Source organism: Trachypithecus francoisi, unplaced genomic scaffold (genome assembly GCF_009764315.1).
Source record: "Trachypithecus francoisi isolate TF-2019V2 unplaced genomic scaffold, Tfra_2.0 Lachesis_group19, whole genome shotgun sequence".
Lineage (NCBI taxonomy): Eukaryota > Metazoa > Chordata > Mammalia > Primates > Cercopithecidae > Trachypithecus > Trachypithecus francoisi.
Window position 1 is genome coordinate 22,077,785 of NW_022681464.1, and position 23,393 is coordinate 22,101,177.

At 35.9% G+C, this 23,393-nt stretch overlaps 1 protein-coding gene across 4 annotated transcripts in view; it reads left to right on the top strand.

Annotated features, from left to right (window-relative positions):
• The window catches only part of NOL4 (nucleolar protein 4), a 383,228-nt gene that overhangs the window by 347,711 nt on the left and 12,124 nt on the right, over positions 1–23,393 (top strand). For all 4 annotated transcript variants that reach the window (XM_033178023.1, XM_033178024.1, XM_033178025.1 and 1 more), the window contains one exon: positions 7,419–7,599. In XM_033178023.1, coding sequence (XP_033033914.1) covers positions 7,419–7,599 — 181 coding nt within the window. The remainder of the gene's footprint in view (positions 1–7,418; positions 7,600–23,393) is intronic.

Here is a 23,393-nt window from a genome sequence, read left to right on the forward strand (position 1 = left end):
TGGAGTGCAGTGGCCGGATCTCAGCTCACTGCAAGCTCCGCCTCCCGGGTTTACGCCATTCTCCCGCCTCAGCCTCCCGAGTAGCTGGGACTACAGGCGCCCACCACCTCGCCCGGCTAGTTTTTTGTAATTTTTAGTAGAGACGGGGTTTCACCGTGTTAGCCAGGATGGTCTCGATCTCCTGACCTCGCGATCCGCCCGTCTCGGCCTCCCAAAGTGCTGGGATTACAGGCTTGAGCCACCGCGCCCGGCCCACTATTTCTTTATTAGTAATTCTTGTTTGCAGTAGCACTATAATAATGTGATCATTTACCTCTAACCTGCTTATTAGCACATACACTTCCAGCAACAACAGATTTCTTGAAATATCATTTTTAATGTCTAATAAGTTAAACTCCCTTACTATCTATAATATAAAAGTTCATCATAAGTACAAAAGGAAACATATATTGTTTGCCTATATATTAAATAGAAATATGTATTTTTAAAAGTTCTCATTATCAGCTGTAAATTCGATGCTGGCTCAATATCATTTTTTATAGAGAACCACAGTATAAAACTCACCCTTTTTTTGGTTCCATATGAACTTTAAAGTAGTTTTTTTCTAATTCTGTGAAGAAAGTCATTGGTAGCTTGATGGAGGGATAGCATTGAATCTGTAAATTACCTCGGGCAGTATGGTCATTTTCACGATATTGATTCTTCCTATCCATGAGCATGGAATGTTCTTCCATTTGTTTGTGTCCTCTTTTATTTCATTGAGTAGTGGTTTGTTGTAGTTCTCCTTGAAGAGGTCCTTCACACCCCTTGTAAGTTGGATTCCTAAGTATTTTATTCTCTTTGTAGTAATTGTGAATGCGAGTTCACTCATGATTTGGCTGTTTGTATATTATTGCTGTATAGGAATGCTTGTGATTTTTGCACATTGGTTTTGTATCCTGAGACTTTGCTGAAGTTGCTTATCAGCTTAAGGACATTTGGGGCTGAGACGATGGGGTTTTCTAAATATACAATCATGTCATCTGCAAACAGAGACAATTTGATTTCCTCTTTTCTTAATTTAATACCCTTTATTTCTTTATTTTGCCTGATTGCCCTGGCCAGAACTTCCAAAACTATGTTGAATAGGAGTGGTGAGAGGGCATCCTTGTCTTGTGCCGATTTTCAAAGGGAATGCTTTCAGTTTTTGCCCATTCAGTATAATATTGGCTGTGGGTTTGTCATAAATATCTCTTATTATTTTGAGATACATTCCGTTAATACCTAGTTTATTGAGAGTTTTTAGCATGAAGGGCTGTTGAATTTTTTCGAAGGTCTTTTCTGCATCTATTGAGATAATCATGTGGTTTATATCATTGGATTTGTTTATGTGATAGATTGCATTGATTGATATGCATATTTTGAACCAGCCTTGCATCCCAGGGATGAAGCTGACTTGATTGTGATGGATAAGCTTTTTGATGTGCTGCTTGATTCAGTTTGCCAGTATTTTATTGAGGATTTTCACATCGATGTTAATCAGGGATATTGGCCTAAGATTCTCTTTTTTTGATGTGTCTCTACCAGCCTTTGGTATCAGATGATGCTAACCTCATAAAATAAGTTGGGGAGGTTTCCCTCTTTTTCTATTGATTGAAATAGTTTCAGAAGGAATGGTACCAGCTCCTCTTTGTACCTCTGGTAGAATTCAGCTATGAATCTGTCTGGTCCTGGACTTTTTTTGTTTGGTAGGCTATTAATTACTACCTCAATTTCAGAACCTCTTATTGGTCTATTCAGAGATTCAACTTCTTCCTGGTTTAGTCTTGGGAGGGTGTATGTGTCCTGGAATTTATCCATTTCGTCTAGATTTTCAAGTTTATTTGCATAGAGTTGTTTATAGTATTCTCTGATGATAGTTTGTATTTCTGTGGGATCAGTGGTGATATATGCTTTATCATTTTCTATTGCATGTATTTGATTCTTCCCTCTTCTTTATTAGTCTTGCTAGCAGTCTATCAATTTTGTTGATCTTTTCAAAAAACCAGCTCCTGGACTGATGGATTTTTTGAAGGTTTTTTGTGTCTCTATCTCCTTCAGTTCTGCTTTGATCTTAGTTATTTCTTGCCTTCTGCTAGCTTTTGAATTTGTTTGCTCTGGCTTCGCTAGCTCCTTTAATTGTAATGTTAGGGTGTCGATTTTAGATCTTTCCTGCTTTGTCTTGTTGGTATTTAGCCAAGACAATCCTAAACAAAAAGAACAAAGCTGGAGGCATCAGGCTACCTGACTTCAAACTATACTACAAGGCTACAGTAACCAAAACAGCATGGTACTGATACCAAAACAGATATAGAGACCAATGAAACAGAGCAGAGGCCTCAGAAATAACACCACACATCTACAACCATCTGATCTTTGACAAACCTGACAAAAACAAGCAATGGGGAAAGTATTCCCTATTTAATAAATGGTGCTGGGAAAACTGTCTAGCTACATGTAGAAAGCTGAAACTGGATCCCTTCCTTATACCGTATACAAAAATTAACTTAAGATAGATTAAAGACTTAAATGTAAGACCTAACACTGTAAAAACCCTACAAGAAAACCTAGGCAATACCACTGAGGACATAGGCATGGGCAAAACTTCATGACTAAAATGCCAAAAGCAATGGCAACAAAAGCCACAATAGACAAATGGAATGTAATGAAACTAAAGAGCTTCTGCACAGCGAAAGAAACTATAATCAGAGTGAACAGGCAACCTACAGAATGGGGGAAAGTCTTTCCGATCTACCCATTTGATAAAGGGCTAATATCCAGAATCTACAAAGAACTTAAACAAATTTACAAGAAAAAAACAAACAACCCCATCAAAAAGTGGGCGAAGGATATGAACAGAGACTTCTCAAAAGAAGACATTTATGTAGCTAACAAACATATGAAAAAATGCTCATCATCCATCACTGGCCATCAGAGAAATGCAAATCAAAACCACAATGAGATACCATCTCACATCAGTTAGAATGGCAATCATTAACAAGTCAGGAAACAGCAGATGCTGGAGAGGATATGGATAAATAGGAATGCTTTTACACTGTTTTGGGGAGTGTGAATTAGTTCAACCATTGTGGAAGACAGTGTGGTGACTCCTCAAGGATCTAGAACTAGAAATGCCATTTGACCCAGCAATCCCATTACTGGGTATATACCCAAAGCATTATAAATCATGCTACTATAAAGGCACATGCACATGCCTGTTTATTGCAGCACTATTCACAATAGCAAAGACTTGGAACTAACCCAAATGTCCATCAGTGATAGACTGGATTAAGAAAATGTGGCACATATATACCATGGAATACTATGCAGGCATAAAAAAGAATGAGTTCATGTCTTTTGCAGGGACATGAATGAAGCCGGAAACCATCATTCTAAGCAAACTATCACAAGCACAGAAAACCAAACACCACATGTTCTCACTCATAGGTGGGAGCTGAACAATGAGAACACATGGACACAGGGCAGGGTATATCACACACTGGCGCCTGTTGGTGCATGGGCGGCTGGGGGAGGGATAGCATTAGGAGAAATACCTAATGTAAATGAGGAGTTGATGGGTGCAGCAAACCAACATGGCACATGTATTCCTATGTAACAAACCTGCACCTTGTGCACATATACCCTAGAACTTAAAGTATAATTTAAAAAAAAATAGCAAACTCACCTTCCTTGGTACTTTCTAACAGCAAAGAATAACTTTCAGAATTAAAATATAATAATAATCTGCAATTTGCTGACTACCAAATCTAAAGTAATACCAACAAAATGTGATTCAAGGTTCCTTCTTTAAGACATTTTCTTTTAGGATTATGCTATTTAAAGTAGTTTACTCTTCCAGAGATTTCTGTGATTTATTTATTTTTTAAATCTTTTTCATTTCTAACTTTTGTGGATACATAGTAGAGATAGAGAGAGAGAGAGAGAGAGAGAGAGAGAGAGATAGATGAGGTACATAATATGTTTTGGTACAGGCATGCAATGTGAAATTAGCATATTGTGGAGAATGGGATAACCATCCCCTTAAGCATTTATCCTTTGAGTCACAAACAATTCAGTTACACTCTTTGAGTTATTTTAAAGTATAAAACTAAGTTATTATTGACTATAGTCACCCTGTTGCACTATCAAATAATAATTAATAATTTATTTATTTGTTTATTTATTTATTGAGATGGAGTCTCACTCTGTCACCCAGGCTGAAGTGCAGTGGCATGATCTTGGCTTACTGCAACCTCTGCCTCCTAGGTTCAAGTGATTCTCCTGCCTCAGCCTCCTGAGTAGCTGGGATTATAGGGGCCCACCACCACACCTGGCTAATTTTTGTATTTTTAGTAGAGACGGGGTTTTCCCATGTTGGCCAGGATGGTCTCGAACTCCTGACCTCAGGTGATCCACCCACCTCGGCCTCCCAAAGTGCCAGGATTACACGCGTGAGCCACTGCATTCAGCCATTTATTCTTTCAATTTTTGTTTTTACCCATTAACCATCCCCACCTCCCATCTCACCATCCCCTCACTACCCTTCCTAGCCTCTGGTAATTATGCTTCTACTCTCTATGTCCATAAGTTCAACTGTTTTGATTTTTAGGTTCCATAAATAAGTGAGAATATGCAATGTTTGTCTTTCTCTGTCTGGTTTATCACTGAAGATAATTATCTCCAGTTTCATCCATGTTGTTGCAAATGACTGAATCTCATTCTTTTTTATGGCCAAATAGCAATCCATTGTGTATATGTACCACATTTTCTGTATTCATTCATCTGTTGATGGACAGAGGTTGCTTCCAAATCTTAGCTATTGTAAACAGTGTTGCAACAAACATAGGAGTGCAGATACCTCTTTGATATATTGATTTTCTTTCTTTTGGATAGATAGCCCACAGTGTGATTACTGGATCAGATGGTAGTGCCATTTTTTGATTTTTGAGGAACCTCCAAACTGTTCTTCATATTGGTTGTACTAATTTACATTCCCACCAACAGTGTGCAAGGGTTCCCTTTTCCCCACACCCTCGCCAGCATTTATTATTGCCTGTCTTCTGGATATAAGTCATTTTAAGTGAGGTAAGATGTTATCTCACTGTAGTTTTGATTTATATTTGTCTGTTCATCAATGATGGTGAGCACCTTTTTTTATTATTATACTTTATGTTCTAATGTACATGTGCACAACGTGCAGGTTTGTGACATATGTATACATGTGCCATGTTGGTGGAGCACCTTTTCATATGCCTGTTTTCCATCTGTATTTCTTCTTTTCAGAAATGTCTATTCAAATCTTTTGCTCATTTTTAAATTAGATTATTAGATTTCTTCCCTAGAGTTGTTTGAGCTCTTTATATATTCTGGTTATTAAGCCCTGGTCAGATGGGTAGTTTGCAGACATTTTCTCCCATTCTGTGGGTTGCCACTTCACGTTGTTGACTGTATCCTTTGCTGTGCAGAAGATTTTAACTTGATGTGATCCTGTTTGTCCATTTTTGCTTTTGTTGCCTGTGCTTGAGGGGTATTAGGATTTCTATGATTTAAATGACAAGAGTTTAAATTACAATTAGACATTCTAGTTCATACACCAATTTCAGCCAATTAATGTTTGCACTAAATATATCTCAGAAGAATAATTTTTTTAAAAGTAATGCTTGGAAAATAAATTTATATCTACATTCAAGTTTTTAATATATTGTCCTGTGTTTTCTTTTCAATTTTTTTTTTCTTATTTTTACTTCAATTTACTTTGCGATATTTTGCTGTTTGTTTTATAGTCTTACTATACATGAAAACATTTGAAAGCCTATAGATTATGTGTCTCAAGTGTGCAGCTGAGTATAATGGGTCAGTTATAGTGGATTCAATTCGATGAACAAGAGCAAAACCATAACTGTGTTATGCTGATAGTCATGGCGATAATTCACAATATAAATGATCATAGTTTTTTCAATATAACAGTACTGCTGTTTCCATAGAACAAACTAATTTCATATTTCCTCGTTTTCATCCCTTTGGGGCCACAAAAAATATACTTAAAAGTTACTTGTTCCATTAACCACATACTCAACATTTGAGAGCTCCAAAATACTTCTGATTGTGCCAAAAACCTCTCCTAAGAACTCACCAGAAATCTTTTTATAATTCTTTCCTATTAATTCTTTACTTCCTAACAAAAAGTGAAAAAAAAAAGATGAAGAATGCAGAAGGAAAGTGAATTCATATATGTATATATTTTAAGTCTTATAAACTCACAGCTGAAGGGGAATTCAATCTGTGTTGCTATTGAAAGTATATACAGTTTATTGCAATTTGAACATTTTATTTCCTCACAACTTGACATGATTAGAAGGACTGAAGAAAATTTTGTGAACACTAGCGTAGCTTAAAAATGAGCAAACAAATAAAAAACTGAAAGGTTTGGATGAATTCACGTCCTTGTCAGTCTGTTGTAATGCATGTAATGGAATCAGCTTGGAGTCGGCACTCAAATTTTTCTGTAAACATAAAATGATAAAAAGAGAAAGACACACACACATACACAGAAGAAGAGAGAGATGACAGAGAAGGAGAGAAAGGAAGATAAAAGGGTGCAAAACAGATTTCAAGAACCCAACTTTTATTCAATATTTATTTTCCATTGTAATATCTCTTCATTTAAATTGTAAAGCCTAGCAAGTTATTTTAAACAACTTTAACATAAAATTTACCCTTCCAACAATTTCCAAGTGTGTGGTACAATATTGTCAGCCAATGCACGTGGCTGTGCAGTAGTGCCCAGAACTACTCCACCTCTATCCCTTCATGACGGAAACTCTGTACCTGTAGAAGACTCTGCAGGTCTTCTCTGTAGAAGACTCTGCAGCTCCTCCCCAAGTGTTGAAAATGCTCATTCTACTTTATAATTCTTTGTCTTTGATTACTTCTGATACCTCATAAGTGGCATCATGCAATATTTGGTTTTTTTGTGGTTATGTCACTTAGCACAATGTCCTTAAGTTCATCCATGCTGTAATATGATGGGGTTTTTTCATTTTGAAACTGTATAGTATTCTATTGTATGTATGTACCATATTTTCTTTATTCACTTATTTGTCAATAGATGTTTAGGCTGCTTCCACCTCTTGGTTATTGTGAGTAACTTTCTTCATGTCATTTTATATTCAGTTGAAAACTGTCAGTTGTTGCATCTCCAATCTGCCCACATTGTTATTTTGCTTTCCTTGTTTTAGTTTTTAGCGAAGATGTTAAAAATGTGCATCTGTGCTTACTTAACATTCACTATATATTTTTTCTTATTCAATGCAGATATTTAGATAACAACAAAGTAGTCCTGTTCAAGGTGAAATAGCACAATGAGGTGATAAATAATGGAATGCTGTCTGTCCTTGCAGGATGAGTCTGCTCCAGCTGACAAACAGTGTAAACCAGAGGCGACCCAGGCCACTTACTCAACATCAGCTGTTCCAGGCTCACAGGATGTGCTGTACATCAACGGAAATGGGACCTATAGTTACCATAGTTACAGAGGGCTCGGAGGGGGTCTGCTAAATCTGAATGATGCTTCCAGTAGTGGTGAGTATTTATCATAGATAGTGTTTGTTTGTTTGTTTGCTTGTTTTCTTCGGTGAGGGGAGGTGGTGGTAAATCTTTTAAACTTGAGAGAAGAAAATGGATAGACTGTGATAAGAAATAATCAGTGCCAATCTGCTATTAATAAAAACAAGGCCATTTAATACATAATGATTGTCTCTCTACTGTCTGTCCCGCTTCTGTTGCTGACTCTGAAAGTGGCAGCACTTCATACAATTGAATGATTGCTGTTTATTCTAAAAACAAAAAATCTCAACTAGAGAAATAGCAAAAGCTTTTTTTCTAAATAGTGATTCATTCTGCCACCAATGCTGTAATGCATATTCTTTCCATGTTCAAAGAGGTTTTTGACTTGGAAATTTTGGGGCACCAGGAACTTTTCCAACTTCAGGAAACATACACAGTCATAACTAAGAACATACAAAATGAAACAACACATGGAAAGGACGCATGGGTCTCCAGAAGACAGTTTGTCAATGTCAATGGCGTGCTCTATCAGCAGTGTTGTACTGGAGCCAGCCTGTACTGACTCTTGGTTGGTAAATTTTTAGGAATTTTCTGAACTTATATACCAGGTTGAAGTCAAAAGGAGTCAGAAATTTAACTGTATAATATAAAGCCATGCATGTATGAGGAAAAAAAATACATGGATACTGTTCTCATAATTGGGTGGCAAGAAAAACTTTCCTAACTATACTTTAAATCCAGGAGGAAAGTTTCATTACAAACACACACAGACACACACACACACACACACACACAGAGACCCCTTTTCATGACAAAAAACACCATAAAAAAGTAAAAAGATAACTGGAAAATGTATTAGCTAACTCTACCACAAAGAGTTAGCAGGTCAATATATGAAGGTCTTCTAAAAATAAAGGAAAAACTATACCCAAAATCATATGATTAAAATGCTAGAAAATAAACACACAATTCACAGAAAGACAATGCAAATGTTCTTTAAATATTTATAAAGTTCCTCAACCTCAGTCACTCCTAATAAGAGAAATGCAGTTTCTACCCATCAGTTTAGCAAAAATCCAAATGCTTAACAGAATTTTTTTTAACAAGACTGTGGTTAAAAAGGTACTATCATGCCTTGCTCAATGCAAAAAGTTAGAGTGGAATCTGACAGTATATATTAATAGAAACAATTGAATGCACATTTACCATTTGATCCAGCAATCTCTCTCTTAGGAGTCTATTTCAAAGACACACTGACAAAGTTACAGAAAGAGACATGTTCAAGGCTATTTATTGCACTGTTATTTATAAATGCAAAAGAAAATGGTTGCCAATAAAAGTGCCCAGCAATATATGGCTGACTGATTAAATTATAGCTCATCCAAACAAAAGAGTATATAAATAGTAATAGGAACTATCTTTTCTATTTTTAGGACAGAGTGTCACTCTGTTGCCCAGGCTGGAGTACAGTGATGTGCCCTTGGCTCACTGCTACCTCTGCCTCCCAGGCTCAAGTGATCCTCCCATCTCAGCCTGCAGAGTAGATGGGACTACAGGTGCCTACCACCATGCTGGGCTAATTTATTTTTATTTTTTTTTTAGCAGAGACAAAGTTTTTACCATGTTGCCCAAGCTGGTCTTGAACTCCGAGCTGAAGTGATCTGCCCACCTTGGCCTCCCAAACTACTGGGTTTACAGGTGTGAGCCACCATGCCCATACAGGAAATACCTTTATATACTATTATATAGTGATCTTCAGGTAGTGAAAAGTACTTATAGAATGCCAACATTCATGGAATAAGGATTTATACAATTCGATGCATAAACTATAACTTTTTAAAAAAAGTTTATGTAGATGTGGGAGTGGGGAGAGGATAGCATACGGGGCAGGAATAAAACCTAGAATATTCCTAATATGTTTGGCTTTTACACTTTGTTTTATATATTTAACTTTGGAACAATATACATTTATGTAATTATTAAACTGTTTCTTAAAATTCTTCAAATTAAAAGAAACATGATGCAAATAAACTTCAATTATTTAACGAGTTGTTGGCATAGCCTCACATAGAGGAACTTGTCCAAGTGATTCCAAAAATCATAATTTGACTCCATAAGATTGAAGCCAGTGATTAAACCTTAAAGTGTTTTTCAGTAATCATATTATTATTTGGGGACTGTTGTCTATGTATTGTGGTTAAAAGCAAATTGCCAGTTATGTGGGTGTCAGTGAAAGCTAGCATTTTCAGCAGGGGTCAAAGTAGACACAGATGTAAAATCAGTACATTTAAGCAAAAACTCCGTAATCTTGTATTTGGATTCGTAGTACCAGTTGGAACTTATGATTTTTTTTTGTTTGTTTTTTAAAAAACACAAAATTTATCTTTTTTTCCTGGAAATGCTTGGAAACCACATCCAACTTGAATTTAAAATTTTTAATCAGGCTGGGTGAGCTTATATTTTGGGAGAAATTAGATTATTAGTCTGAGCTTATACTCTAGGAAATCACTTAGTTTACAATGCTGGAAGTATGTTTCATACATAGCTAAATAATTCTGGGGGCTCCATGCAAAATGAAAATATCAAGCCTCTTGTTTAAAACTTAAGAATTTAAGGCATTGACAGTAGAGTATTAACCTAAGCATGGAACTTTTCTAAGCACATGGTACTGTAGGACTACAAACATTTCATGACCCACTTTGCCCTTTTATTTCACTTAGTAAGCCAGAGGAAAGCACTGTTTTGTCATTAAAGGCAGAGAGCTACCAGTGGTAAGAAAGATAACGTATACAAATAAGGAAAAGGATAATACACAAGTGAGAACACTTTGAAAGAGTTTTTTGAGAAGAACAGAGAGCACTTTGGGGCAGCTACCAATATCCTGGGTAAGAATTGATAGTAAATCCAAAGAAAGTTTTGTTATGCATTGTCAGTGAGCAGGGCTCCCTAAGTCCTTCCTGACCTTCAACCCATTCTCCATAGAGGAATCAAAATAATTTTTTAAAAAAGGCAAATCTGATCACATCACTTCACCCTCTAAAACTTTCTATGGGCTTTCATTGTTCTTAGGGAAAGAATGTGAGCCAGCTCTTCCAGCTTCAAGGTCTACCCACCTGAAGTTTTCTCATCTGCTTCTCCCCCACTCTCTCCTCATTCATTGCATGCCCTTTCTTTAAATCCAAAACTCCAAGTCTAGATGAGGTATAGACATACACTCTCACAGTATCCTCAATTTATCCTCTGAAGCATGTATGACAGCACACACACACACACACACACACACACACACAATCACACAGCATTGATATCCATTCCTCAATTATATTTTTCAGTGTTGTCCAAAAGCCACATAGGAAATTTGGTATAAATCTCAGGTATGCAGCCATATAAGTGTTTAGAAAAGCATGTTTTATAAATGCATAGTTTGAATATAGATGCTGTGGTACTATGTTGAAGTCGACTTTTTCTGTATGTTTCTTCCCCAAAACTTTCCTATCATAAAATGACAGAGGCTAAAGGGACATGAGAAGTCATTTGATAGCAACCACTTCATTGTGTAAAGACTACAAAGAAAGAAACAGGGCTGGAAATTTATGTGACTTGCTCAAGGTCGTGTATAGTGATTTTGGAGTTGTTTAGTTAATACATGCATTGGCTCTTTTTTTTAAAGGCAAGGTCTCCCTCTGTTACCTAGGCTGGGGTGCAACTGCAATGCTCCCACCTCAGTCTCCTGAGTAGCTGGGACTACAAGTGCTCACTGCCACACCTGCCTAATTTTTAATTTGATTTTTTAAATTATTTTTTGAGACAGGAACTTACTATGCTGCCCAAGCTGGTCTCGAACTCCTGGGCTCAAGCAATCTTCCCACTTTGGTTCTTATATGATGAGATAATGATATCTTAAGGACACAGCAACCAATAACATCAAACACTTCAGGCTGTCTGTGTACACTTCAAATGAAACAAAAGTAACAGATTAATCAGTATGGCATGCAGAAAAGTAAAAATGATGTGAATGTCTTTTAGCAATGACTTTGGTCTGAGTGTAGCTGAATTTAAATAAACAACAGCAATAACAGCAACAAAGATCAAAACACTAATCTGGGCAAACAACAGCTTTAGTCTCAAACCAAAGAGAATTTGTCTAGTGTACACTTGAGAAAGGATTCTAGCAATATAATGGTAGCAAGAGAAGTGATGTTTCCCTTGTTATAAAGCAGCTCTAAATACCAGTTTTGTATTCTTCACCCACAAAATGTATACTACCTGCAACAATGATATTGTCTCCTGCTCTTTTACTTTTGTTTGTTTAGTTTTTGCTTGTTTTAATCACAGAAAGGCAGCTAGATTGATAGGGCCCACAATGTCCTTTATTTGGGTACTTTCTTCATAAATTCTGGGAATTCCAAATGGTCTAACTTTTTAAAATGGCATTATCATATCTATCATTTCTTCATCTTTAAGACATCAAAATAGTCATTCCCTGTAACAGTTTTGGAGCTCTGGAGAAAGAAACTACATACTTATGCATAAATCTTGAGAGCTAAAAAGGACATAACTGAAGATTAGCATTATGTTAGATGCCAGCATCATAGCTGATGGATGACAACTCCAGTTAATCTCAGTTTGAGAATTCTTGATTTTAGGATTTGAGAGATCTGAAATATATGGAAGGGAGCTCAGTTTGAGAATTCTTATTAATCTCAGTTAATCTCAGTTTGAGAATTCTTGATTTTAGGATTTGTAGAGATCTGAAATATGTGGAAGGGAGCAGTAACTTCTAAGAGATCAAGTAGAATTATAACCTTACATATGATTTAATTTATAAAATAGATGAAAATAATCAGAATTCAAGTCACTCACTGGAGAAGTTGTGAAGTATGATGCAGGTTGGCAGTAGAATTAGGAGTGCAAAGATTGAAGAGAAAAATGATGTTTCTAGAACCTTTAAAACAAACGTAATTAAAATAACGCCATCCATGCAGATTATATCATGTTCAAGACAAATATGTAGGTAGAAGAATAAAAGAGGATACCTTAGCAGCATTTGAATTTGATTTAAATATTTTGGAGTTCTCATGTTCAAATCTTTGTAACTTTAAGAGAAGCAAAGTTGGATAAGGCACAATCAAGGACATCAAGAAAACAAAAAGAGATATATTCTTCCTCTTCTTGTCTATATGTCAAAATCCTTTAGGACTCTGGTTAAACACTTCCCTATTCTACCTCATCATCCTTCCGCTCTTTGGAAGATTGATCATTCCCCTGCATGCGTCTTTATTCTAATACCTGTCTAATTGAATTGAGAGATATATTTTCAAGACAATTTCCCATTATAGATATGCATTCCTTGAAAGCAGAAACTTCATCTTGTTCACTGTTATATCCCTCTAAGTAAGGTCAGACATATAGTAAGTGCTCAATAATATTTGCTTAATAAGTGAATCTTTTAGAAAAAAATAGAATGATGTCAAAAGGAAACAGGCTACAGAGATAATTATGTACCTTGGATGGCAGGAGGGAAGGGTTAATCTTAGATAAATCAAAACGATTGAAGGCAAAGAGATTGATTAAACTGAACTTGGGGATTCTATGGGTGAAAGAGGAAGGCTCCAGTTCACTCATCAGTTTATGGGTCTACAGCAGTTTTAGAGTTTTATAAACTCCTATTTAACAGCAATAGAAAATCTTGCCCGATTGGAGACTTCATAGCAAAGAAATATTCTGTCTACCAATGACGCCAGGGTGCCCTTCAAATCCATCATTAGCCAACCTCCATTTGTTTGGAGCTGGCAAGGGGCTGCACCCAACAATCCAAATTTTCAAGTTGGAGTATTATCAAAATGACAGCAGTTACAATCTGTATAAAGAATTTATTCAAATTATCCAACTGAAATGAGAAGCAAGCAAGCAGCCAATCCTCCTGTTATTATCACACCATTTACATAGGACTTTGGACTGCTTTCTTTCTATCAGGAAGTTCACATTGAGCTGTCTAAAGAGGGCAATTGTAGTTCACCACAGTTATTCATTGGATCTCTTGAGTCTAAATTATATGCATAATGCATAAGTTAACTACTGATGTTTCTGCTCTGCAAACTCCATGGGGGGAGACTTTTCAACTCTATTATAAACTGGGCTGATATACAGACCAAAATCTATCAAGACCAAATTGTAGTAATAATGACCATGATCACTAACATTTGTATAGCAATTTCTAGTTTTCCCAGCTCTTTACATTCATTAGCTTCCTTGCTCTTCATTAATATTTGGGGTTTTGGCTTTAATGATTCCTTGGCTCAGGTCCTTTAATTATGAGCCTAAGGAAACTTGGCTGTAAGATTCACCATCACACTAGAACTGGTTTACAGTGGTGTGACTGACTGTGTATATTGATAGTGCCAGAAACCAGCATTCTGAAACATATTTTTTCATCTGAAATGTTCAAAGGAGCATTTTTATTCATTCACTGCCTTTACTTCTTACCTCCCTTATACTTTTCATTCCACTATAACCAGCTTCTCCCCACCATTTTGCTGAAACTGGTCCGGCTAAGTTTATAGTGACTTCATTTATTGCCAAACAAAAGATAGATTTTTGCTCTTTATTTGACTCGATTTCTTAAGCATATCTGAATCTATTGATTAGAACGTTGAAATGTCCACCCAAGAGGATCTTGACTATATCCAAATCAGTATGAGAATAGTCAGTAGGAGTTAAGAATGTCTTCTTAAAGTGTATTCTCTTTTTCTCTTAATACCCTAAAGAGCACAATATCAGAAGAAGGGAAATGTTTCATATCAAACATTTTAGAGAAATTTCTTGAAATACATAAATTCTTGAAATACATTCATTCTCATGGTATCTTGTGCTTCTCAGATAATTTTTCTCTTGCTGCCTTTCTAGAATTTCTTTTCTACTCATGCCCCTTCATGCTGGGATTCTCTCAACATCCTGTACTTTTCCCTTTAATCCTCATGTTCTGCAGAACGACCAAGATAGAACTCATAGCACTTACAATTTTGACTAGAAAATACTCCCAAATGTGCATAATGACCCCCAAACTTTCCCCTAAATTTCAGATTTTATATCTGAAATTTATATTCTCTACCATGATCTAGACATTCAGATAAATCTAATATTTGATTTAATAAAATGAATTCTTCATCCCCATGCATACTATTACCTGTCAGTGGGGTTACCTCATGCAGAGATACCCTCCCTTGCACCTGCCTCATATCAGCTATTATGTTCCCTATGATACCTTTTCTGTTTGCCTCGCTAATTTTCTGGCTAAATTTTCCTCCAATATGTTCCCATGATATTCTAACTATATCTTATATTATTTAACCTGTCTGTTATGTGCTCCTCTCTAGACTAGAGACTATGCACAAGGGCAGGCAAGGTGACATTTTTAAAACTGTCTTACCACCAAGTGTTAGTAGGTAACTGCCTTATATGAGTGTTCAATAAATAATAAATGGATACATGAATGACTGAGTGAAAGAAATTGCTTCAGTAAAATATTATGCCTCTTAAGGGATCTTGACTAAATCCAATTGACCAGGAGATAATCACTTGGAGTTAAGAATGTCTTCTCAAAGTTTGTTCTCTTTTTCTCCTGATACCCTGAAGAGCACAATATTGGAAGAAGGGAAATGTTTCATATCAAACATTTCAGAGAAATATCTTGAAATACCTAAATTCTGCTTCGAAATCTATTTAGCTTAAACCCTTAGTTCAGGAAAGACATGTTTACCATAACTAAGCAGGGTCATAGGAAAGTGTGCTTTTCTCCTTTAGCTTACACTCTTAATAACTTGTTCTGGCTCACTAACCATAAGCAAAGATGTAGTGCAGATGTGTGGGGAGGGAACCATTGTCATCCTGCTCCAGGAGACCAGCTGGATGTTTCCGTTGTGTGAAAAACATATAAAGTCTATTATGTAAAACTTTGTAGATAATACTTTTATAGAGTATAGCCTAAAAGTAATTCACGGAAGCTAAGCAATCCCCCATGATGAATTTGTATGACCTTTACACAATTGGAAGATCTGCATGGTGGTAACATATTATGTGAAGAAAAGTGTCTCTGTGATCTAATTGTAAACATAATGGGAATTATGCAGTTATTTTATCTCCAAGGAGGTCCAGTGAAACCTGAGTGAGTTGTCAAAGCACATTCTGCAGCACACAGTGAAACTTTGTTTATAAAAGAAACAATGTGTTATATTTAGGATTTTTTTCCACCAGTGTGCAGCTTGCTCAATCTCTCCCATCTGTGTTTCCTTGATGACCTGACTTATTTTCCTATTTTAAACTCTATTAATTTGTATCCATATTTTGATTGTTTTCTCTTTCTTTAAAATATAATTTTATTTAGGCCTGTGCCATCTAACATTATAGCCATTATCCATATGTGGCTATTGAAATTAAAATTAAACAAAATTCAAAATGTAGTTCCTCCACCGGGATCCATTTCAAGTTTTCAACAGCCAAAATAGGTGAGAGGCTACTGATGTAACAACACAGAGAAACATTCCCATTCATCACAGAAGTTTCAGGTGGACAGGGCTGATTCCAAACTCAACTCTTCTCACCTTATTCACATGATTGAATTGGCCTTTGGGTCGTTTTGTCATTGCAGAATACCTTTTCTGTGTTTATTCCATCAGGTTCTTTGTATGTAATCATTTGTCATATATCATTCACTCCTCAATGAGATAAATGGGGTCAGTGAACAACCTTATAGAAACTTAATGCTGATTCTTAAATAGTAATGCTTTTAGTTCAATCTGCCTGCTTTTAATACCATCCAGTCATGTTAAGGTTCTGAGAAGAACTAATCCCAATGTGAGTTATAATGTAGGCATTCAAAACTACTTTGACATAAGCTGGGATTATTTAAAAACTAGAAACAAAACAAATTTTAAAAGAATTTAATTGTGACAGAATTTGAAACTGCATGATGTTTAAGGAAAGCAAGCTTAAACTCAAGCTATTTTAAATGTGACCACATTTTTGACACTGAGCTCATTCTTTGTTTCCAGATTTCCCACAAATAGTATGATAATGACCTATAATTTGATTGAGATTGTGAATTATTTATACAGATACATATTGAGATACATAGATTCAGAGAGATGATGCTTATTTGTAAATTTTAATGATTTAAAATTATGTTAATCATTTGCTGAAAAATTGAAAGTAAAATTATGTGAAAAATTATCTGCAAATATAATTAAGCATCTTTCAGTTTTATCTGGCTGAGCCCTCACATCTTTCACTGGTTTACTGCAGGGCAGAAAGCCTCCAAGAAAGGCTCTGAAAAGGGAGGTGAGTGACCCTGTGTGTTCCCTGAACTATCCAGCACTTGTAATTGGTTTTATAGTTCAACATTGATCAGGCTTTTCTGGCAGCAGCTTCCTAAAAGCCTGTTCTCTAACTGTACCATAAAATGGATCTTTACATACTCTTAAGAGCCTCTTGGGAATTTTTTGTTGTGCCTACTCACTGAAGGGAAGGAATGAAAAGTATCCTGGGACCTTCCTTCTTGAGTCTGCTAGTAAACTGTTTAGGGTCTTTCCAGGTGACATGGGCTCATTATGGTTGACTTGGGTTGTTTTCTTTAAACAGCCTCCTTTGAACTTTGACACATCTCTGGGGAGCTAGCTGAACAAACCAGTTAAATATCACTGGTCTCACCAGCCCTCTGCCACTTAGGAAGGGGTTCTCCTGGGAACTCAGAATGTTCTGCTTTTCCAGGAAGTCAGAAATCTCACTCTTTATATGGACATTGAGCTAGCCATTGTCCACATTACCCTTTCTTGGGCTCGGGTACTGATGGACCTTCCAGAAATAGGAACCAAGCGTGTTTGCATTTGCCTACCTCCACTAAAGAGCTTGGGTCTGTCTACTTAAATCATTCCAATAGTGTAGTCATGCTAAATGTGCTTTCGTTTTCCCCTCTTCATAAAATTTTCAACCTTTGAGCATGATGACAATTATTATGCTAACATCTTCTTTTGTGATTTCAAGGCACAAGTTAATTTTTAAATGTCATTTGGCTCAACTCACTGAAAAAGGCTTTTTCTGAAAACGCTTTTTTCATCCAAGAACAATTGCTAGAACTAGTGGAAGTAGATACATTAAATGTGGGTCCACACAGTGCAAGTTTTGCCTCCTGAGTTGTTATTTGGCCCACTCACTAAAATTCAGAATTAAAACTGATTACAAAATTAAGATTGACGAACATTCTGGCCAATATCTAAATGGACACAGAGAGAAACAAATTACTTCTTATAATTTAAATCCATTAGGAAATATAATCCTCTGTGTGTTCTGAATGGATCTAAAAGTAGCTTGTACAGTCTTCTGAATTTAGGATTTTTTTTTTTTGTTGGTGCCTATTTCTGGTGATATATGTTGTTACGTCTTTTGTGTTCTTTGGGACAATATTACAAGAATAATTTCTTTTACATTTTATTCCTGAAAGTATATTTATGAGCACAGTTTATCCATAATTGTAAAGGAGGTCATACTATGTTTATTTTCATTGTGTTTTTTCAAATCAGACATACCTTTTGTACGTTTATAATATACTCAGCTCTCCATGTTTACATCCTTTAAAAACCATTCTCGATACACCACTCTGTCCGACTATGGTCTGCTCCCATGATTTCTTCTGTTTCTTGTAAAATACTAATTTGTTTTTTTCAGGAATATAATATATCAGTATTAACTATGCCGTACAGTAGATTTCTTGAACTTATTCCTCTAATCTAACTGTAAACTTACACTCTTTTGCCAACATCTCCCCAGTATTCCCTACTCACCCCAGCCTCTGGCAACCACCATTCCACTCTCCACTATGTGAGCAAATTCTTTGGATTCCACATATGAATGAGATCATACAGCATCTGTTTTTCTGTTTCTGGTTTATTTCACTTAATATAATGCCCTTTTTGAAAACTGCTAAGTGAGTAGATGTAAAATGTTCTCACTACAAAATTATAACTAGGTGAGGTAATGCTTTTGTTAATTAGCTAGATTTAACCATTCCACGATGTATGTGTACTTCTAAACCTCATGTTGTTCATGATAAATACATACAATTTATGCTAATTAAAAATATATTTGAATAAAATACTAATTTGCTTCTAAGCAACTGAATAACAAAGGTGAGAAATGAGAAGACAGGCATTAACGTTAATGGAAATCCATCAACCCTGCCTTTCATCATATACAAGAAAATATGCTGTCTAGGTTCATGAAAATGATTGTGCCTTATTTTTAAACCTCTGGTTGTTTGACGAAGCAATGTAAATATTTGATAAGAAATCACTAAGAGAAAGCATACACACGTGGTCTACATCTAAGTACAGATTCTTAAAATTTTCTATTCCTTAAAATTGTAATTTTACCTTCATGGCTTATTGACTAATAGTATAAAAAAAGTAGCTATTTCAGTGTAAATACTCTATATTTCATATGAGTCACAGTTTCATAACATAAAAAAAATCTTATGTTGGTAGTTTTGGATGATTGTAGATTAAATATGATTTTTTTGATATGCAGAATATCCATGCTTGCTGACCTTTGGTTTAGTTTAGTGATTCAACTTAATTATAGTCTACTATTTGCTAGACTTCCATCATTTATTCTTTTATAAAGTTAGAGCCCGTTTTTCTCTTCCTTACCTTAAATTATTAGACTCTAAGAGCAAAAAGGATACTCTAGAGATAGCAGGATCTACCCACCCCAATTCCATCCCCACTTCCAAAGCAACAAATATTAAAAGTACTTGTCTATAAAACACTTACACATCATCTTAATATGTAAGTTGATTAAAATTTGCTGAGTCTCATTTGACAAAAAGTAAAACAGAACAGTCTCTGAGAAGTTTAAAAACAAATGGCTCAAACTTAAATCATTTCAGGTGTACTTTGTCCTATAAATATATAACTTATAAATATGAACTTATATTTATAGTGTTCTCTATAAATATCTTATGTGCTATAAGATTTTTATAATTATTATCTACTTACAGTAAAATTTGTGGGATTTAAAATATGTGAATACAGATGACATATCATAGGTACCTACATATTTGTAAGATTATTGATAGTGATAGGAAGAAGCAAATTGCCAAAAAGAGGACCCTTTTTTTAATGTTGTACTTTAAAACAGTGAGACAAATTATTTCACAGCACCTTACGAAATTTTTACTAAAATAATATTTTCCAATATAATAATGTCTAAACTGAGGGTTGTATTGGATTTTTATAATACTAATATATTATAGTATCCTTATCAGCTATCAATTTCATTGTTAATTACTAGTAATCTCAATTCCAGAGGAGCTAATTCTTCATTAATTCATGTGTCTTACCTCATGAGGCATCAGTGTTTCTGTTATAGATTTTCGTTGTCCTGTTTTTAAAGGCGTGGAATAAACTACCAAATTTAATCACTCTGGGATAAATGCACGTGCGTGTGTGTGTTTGTGAAATATAGGAATTTAAAATATTTCATATGACCATTAAGCATACAGGACAAAACACAACTCCTATTAAATCTTGTATTGTTATAACAGGCATCTATGTTATAGTGAACATGTCTTAGTAATTATCTCAAAATATTGAATGTGATTTAGAATACCTTCCCTTTGGGATATTATAAGGGAATTCTCCTAAATAGAGTATATAAATGTGATGGTTAATTTTATGTGTCATCTTGACTGGTCTATAAGATGCCCAACAAATGACCAACCATTTTTCTAGATATGTCTGTGAGGTGTGTCTGTATGAGGTTAACATTTGAATCAGGCTGGGCTCAGTGGCTCACACCTATAATCCTAGCACTTTGGGAGACTGAAGCAGGTGGCTTGCTTGAGCCCAGATGTTCAAGACCAGCCTGGGCAACATAGCAAATCCCCATCTCTGAAAAAAAAAAAAAAAAAAAACCCAGGTGCCCAGGTGTAGTAGCATGGCCTATAGTCCCAGATACTCAGGAAGCTGAGGTGGGAGGATCACTCGAGTCCTGAAGGTCAAGACTGCAGTGAGTCCTGATCATATATATGGAATTGTGTGTGTGTGTGTTTACACACACACATGTTACAATCTTAACTTCCCAGGAATTTCTAGGGATTAGTATGAATTGCGGTAAGCAAGGGACATGATAAAATGAGAACCTCCAAAATGCCCTGAGGAAATACTACACAGTTTTCTTATTTTACAAATTTATTTTATTTCACTTTTAAGGGAACAGAAAACCAATAGGCTGCAATTTTTTACTGTCAGTTTATCTGTAAAATTTATCTGTACATTTGTGTTTATTCAATCTATTTCCAGAAATATTTGAAGACTCTTTAAAGATGTAAATTAGGCCGGGCGCGGTGGCTCAAGCCTGTAATCCCAGCACTTTGGGAGGCCGAGACGGGCGGATCACGAGGTCAGGAGATCGAGACCATCCTGGTTAACACGGTGAAACCCCGTCTCTACTAAAAAATACAAAAAAATTAGCCGGGCGAGGTGGCGGGTGCCTGTAGTCCCAGCTACTCGGGAGGCTGAGGCAGGAGAATGGCGTAAACCCGGGAGGCGGAGCTTGCAGTGAGCCGAATTCCGGTCCCTGCACTCCAGCCTGGGCGACAGAGCCATACTCCGTCTCAAAAAAAAAAAAAAAAAAAAAGATGTAAATTAAATGTTCGAGCTTTGTTAGAGCACTGATAACTCAAGAAAATAGTAAAAATTTATTAATGAGTTTGAGCTTGAACACAAGTTTAATCTCCAATTGATGAAATATCATTTAATGTACAGACAAAAATTATGCAGCACACAGCTATCAGATAGTAAGATTAGCAAGTGGAAAATCTGGGTTCAAATCTTAATGCAGAAACTACCAAACTATGTGAATTTAGGCAAAGGATTAACCCCCTGGTATTTACAAGTAAACTGTAAATAATACTATTTTCCTAGTTTATTTGTCAGCTTGTTGAAACAGGAGAAATGAAGTTAAATTATGAATGGTGGGGGAGTACAAATCATAAGATTCTCTTCTCTTTAGCAGTGGCCGGAGAACCCAATGGTCTAAGCAATTGTGATATTTTTGACCTCATGGGCTCTCTGAAGAATAATAAATTGATGCTTTATTCTTTCTGGTTTTAGGGATTGCTTCCTGTTATTTGAAAATGTATATATGTACGTAAATATATACATAAATGATATAATAAATCATTATGCCCTTTTGTAGTATGTTTGTTCACCTTAAATTAAAAAGTAACTCTTCTCTCTCCTGCAGTATTTGTATCTTTCCCCAGAAGCCAAAGATTGCCTGGAAACAGAAGCATGCTAGGAGTCTTTCCCTTCACAAATTTCTTTTTTTTTTTTTTTGAGGCGGAGTCTCGCTCTGTCGCCCGGACTGGAGTGCAGTGGCCGGATCTCAGCTCACTGCAAGCTCCGCCTCCCGGGTTTACGCCATTCTCCTGCCTCAGCCTCCCGAGTAGCTGGGACTACAGGCACCCGCCACCTCGCCCGGCTAGTTTTTGTATTTTTAGTAGAGACGGGGTTTCACTGTGTTAGCCAGGATGGTCTCGATCTCCTGACCTCGTGATCCGCCCGTCTCGGCCTCCCAAAGTGCTGGGATTACAGGCTTGAGCCACCGCGCCCAGCCCCTTCACAAATTTCTAAAACTGCTGGGACACTTGATTCTCACTTTAGGTTATCCTGTGATTTATCAAAGGATTAGTTAGGTCTCCACAAAATACTGAATTTGAAGCTTGAGTAGAAAGGTCATTTACTGGACAAACTCAGGCAGTTTACATAGCTGAGTACTGGGAATTAGCAAATGAAAGTAGAGGAAAGATTAGAAAGGCCAATGTGGCAAATAACTGCTTCTCTTTAAATTGACTGTGTAGAAAACCCCCTTAGATAAAAAAAAAAAGTGCTGAGATGTTCAACAGCAATTTTTCTCTCTTTTTTTAAACAAGGTCAATTTAGATCAGAAAAATGAAATAAAACACAAATGGATCAAGACAGTGAGAAAAGAAGATTTTAAAATGTTTTAATTGGTGTAAAAATTTAGAATTTAGAAAAAGCAGATCCAAGAGATTTGAGTTTTGCAGTACTTAATTTTTTAAATGTGTGGGAGATTGATATTTACAGTCTTCAACTAAAATTAACCTTTTAAGTAAACAGTCAAAATTGCCCTCAAATCAGTCCAGGAATATATTATGAAGGAGATCTAATTTAACCTGCAATTGCTGTCAATGTTTGATCCTTAGCTTTGCTAGAAAGAAGTTTTACAATTTTGGTGGGGCAGTACAATCTACAAGGTTCTCTTTTCTCCCTTGAATAATGCCTTAAACAGTTATTTGGCCTTGACACTGATACATATCTTGCTTTTTATATTTTCTTAAGTATGTGTACAATATGTATCTTAGCAACTTGTTACTTTGTAGAGAAGTATACTATTTATTGGTAACCTAATGTTGATTAATCAGTGTTAACTAAATAGAGAAGTGTAAACTTAATGACATCAAGAGGAGTGAAGTATTTGAATGTACAATCATATTAGGGTTACAGTTAGACCTAACTTGTTTAAAAATGACTTCGGTTTGACATAGACTACAGAAGAGACAAATAGTTACCACTAAACTGTAGTATCAATCTTTTCTCTAATCAAAAGGTAAGTTATCTGAAGATGGAGAGTTCCAAGACCTTATACTTACATCTTATATTTGGTTCTGTTGTTTTCCACCACTTGTTAAAGGACAAATTCTCAGGTGGATGCATAAATAAAATGTAATTACT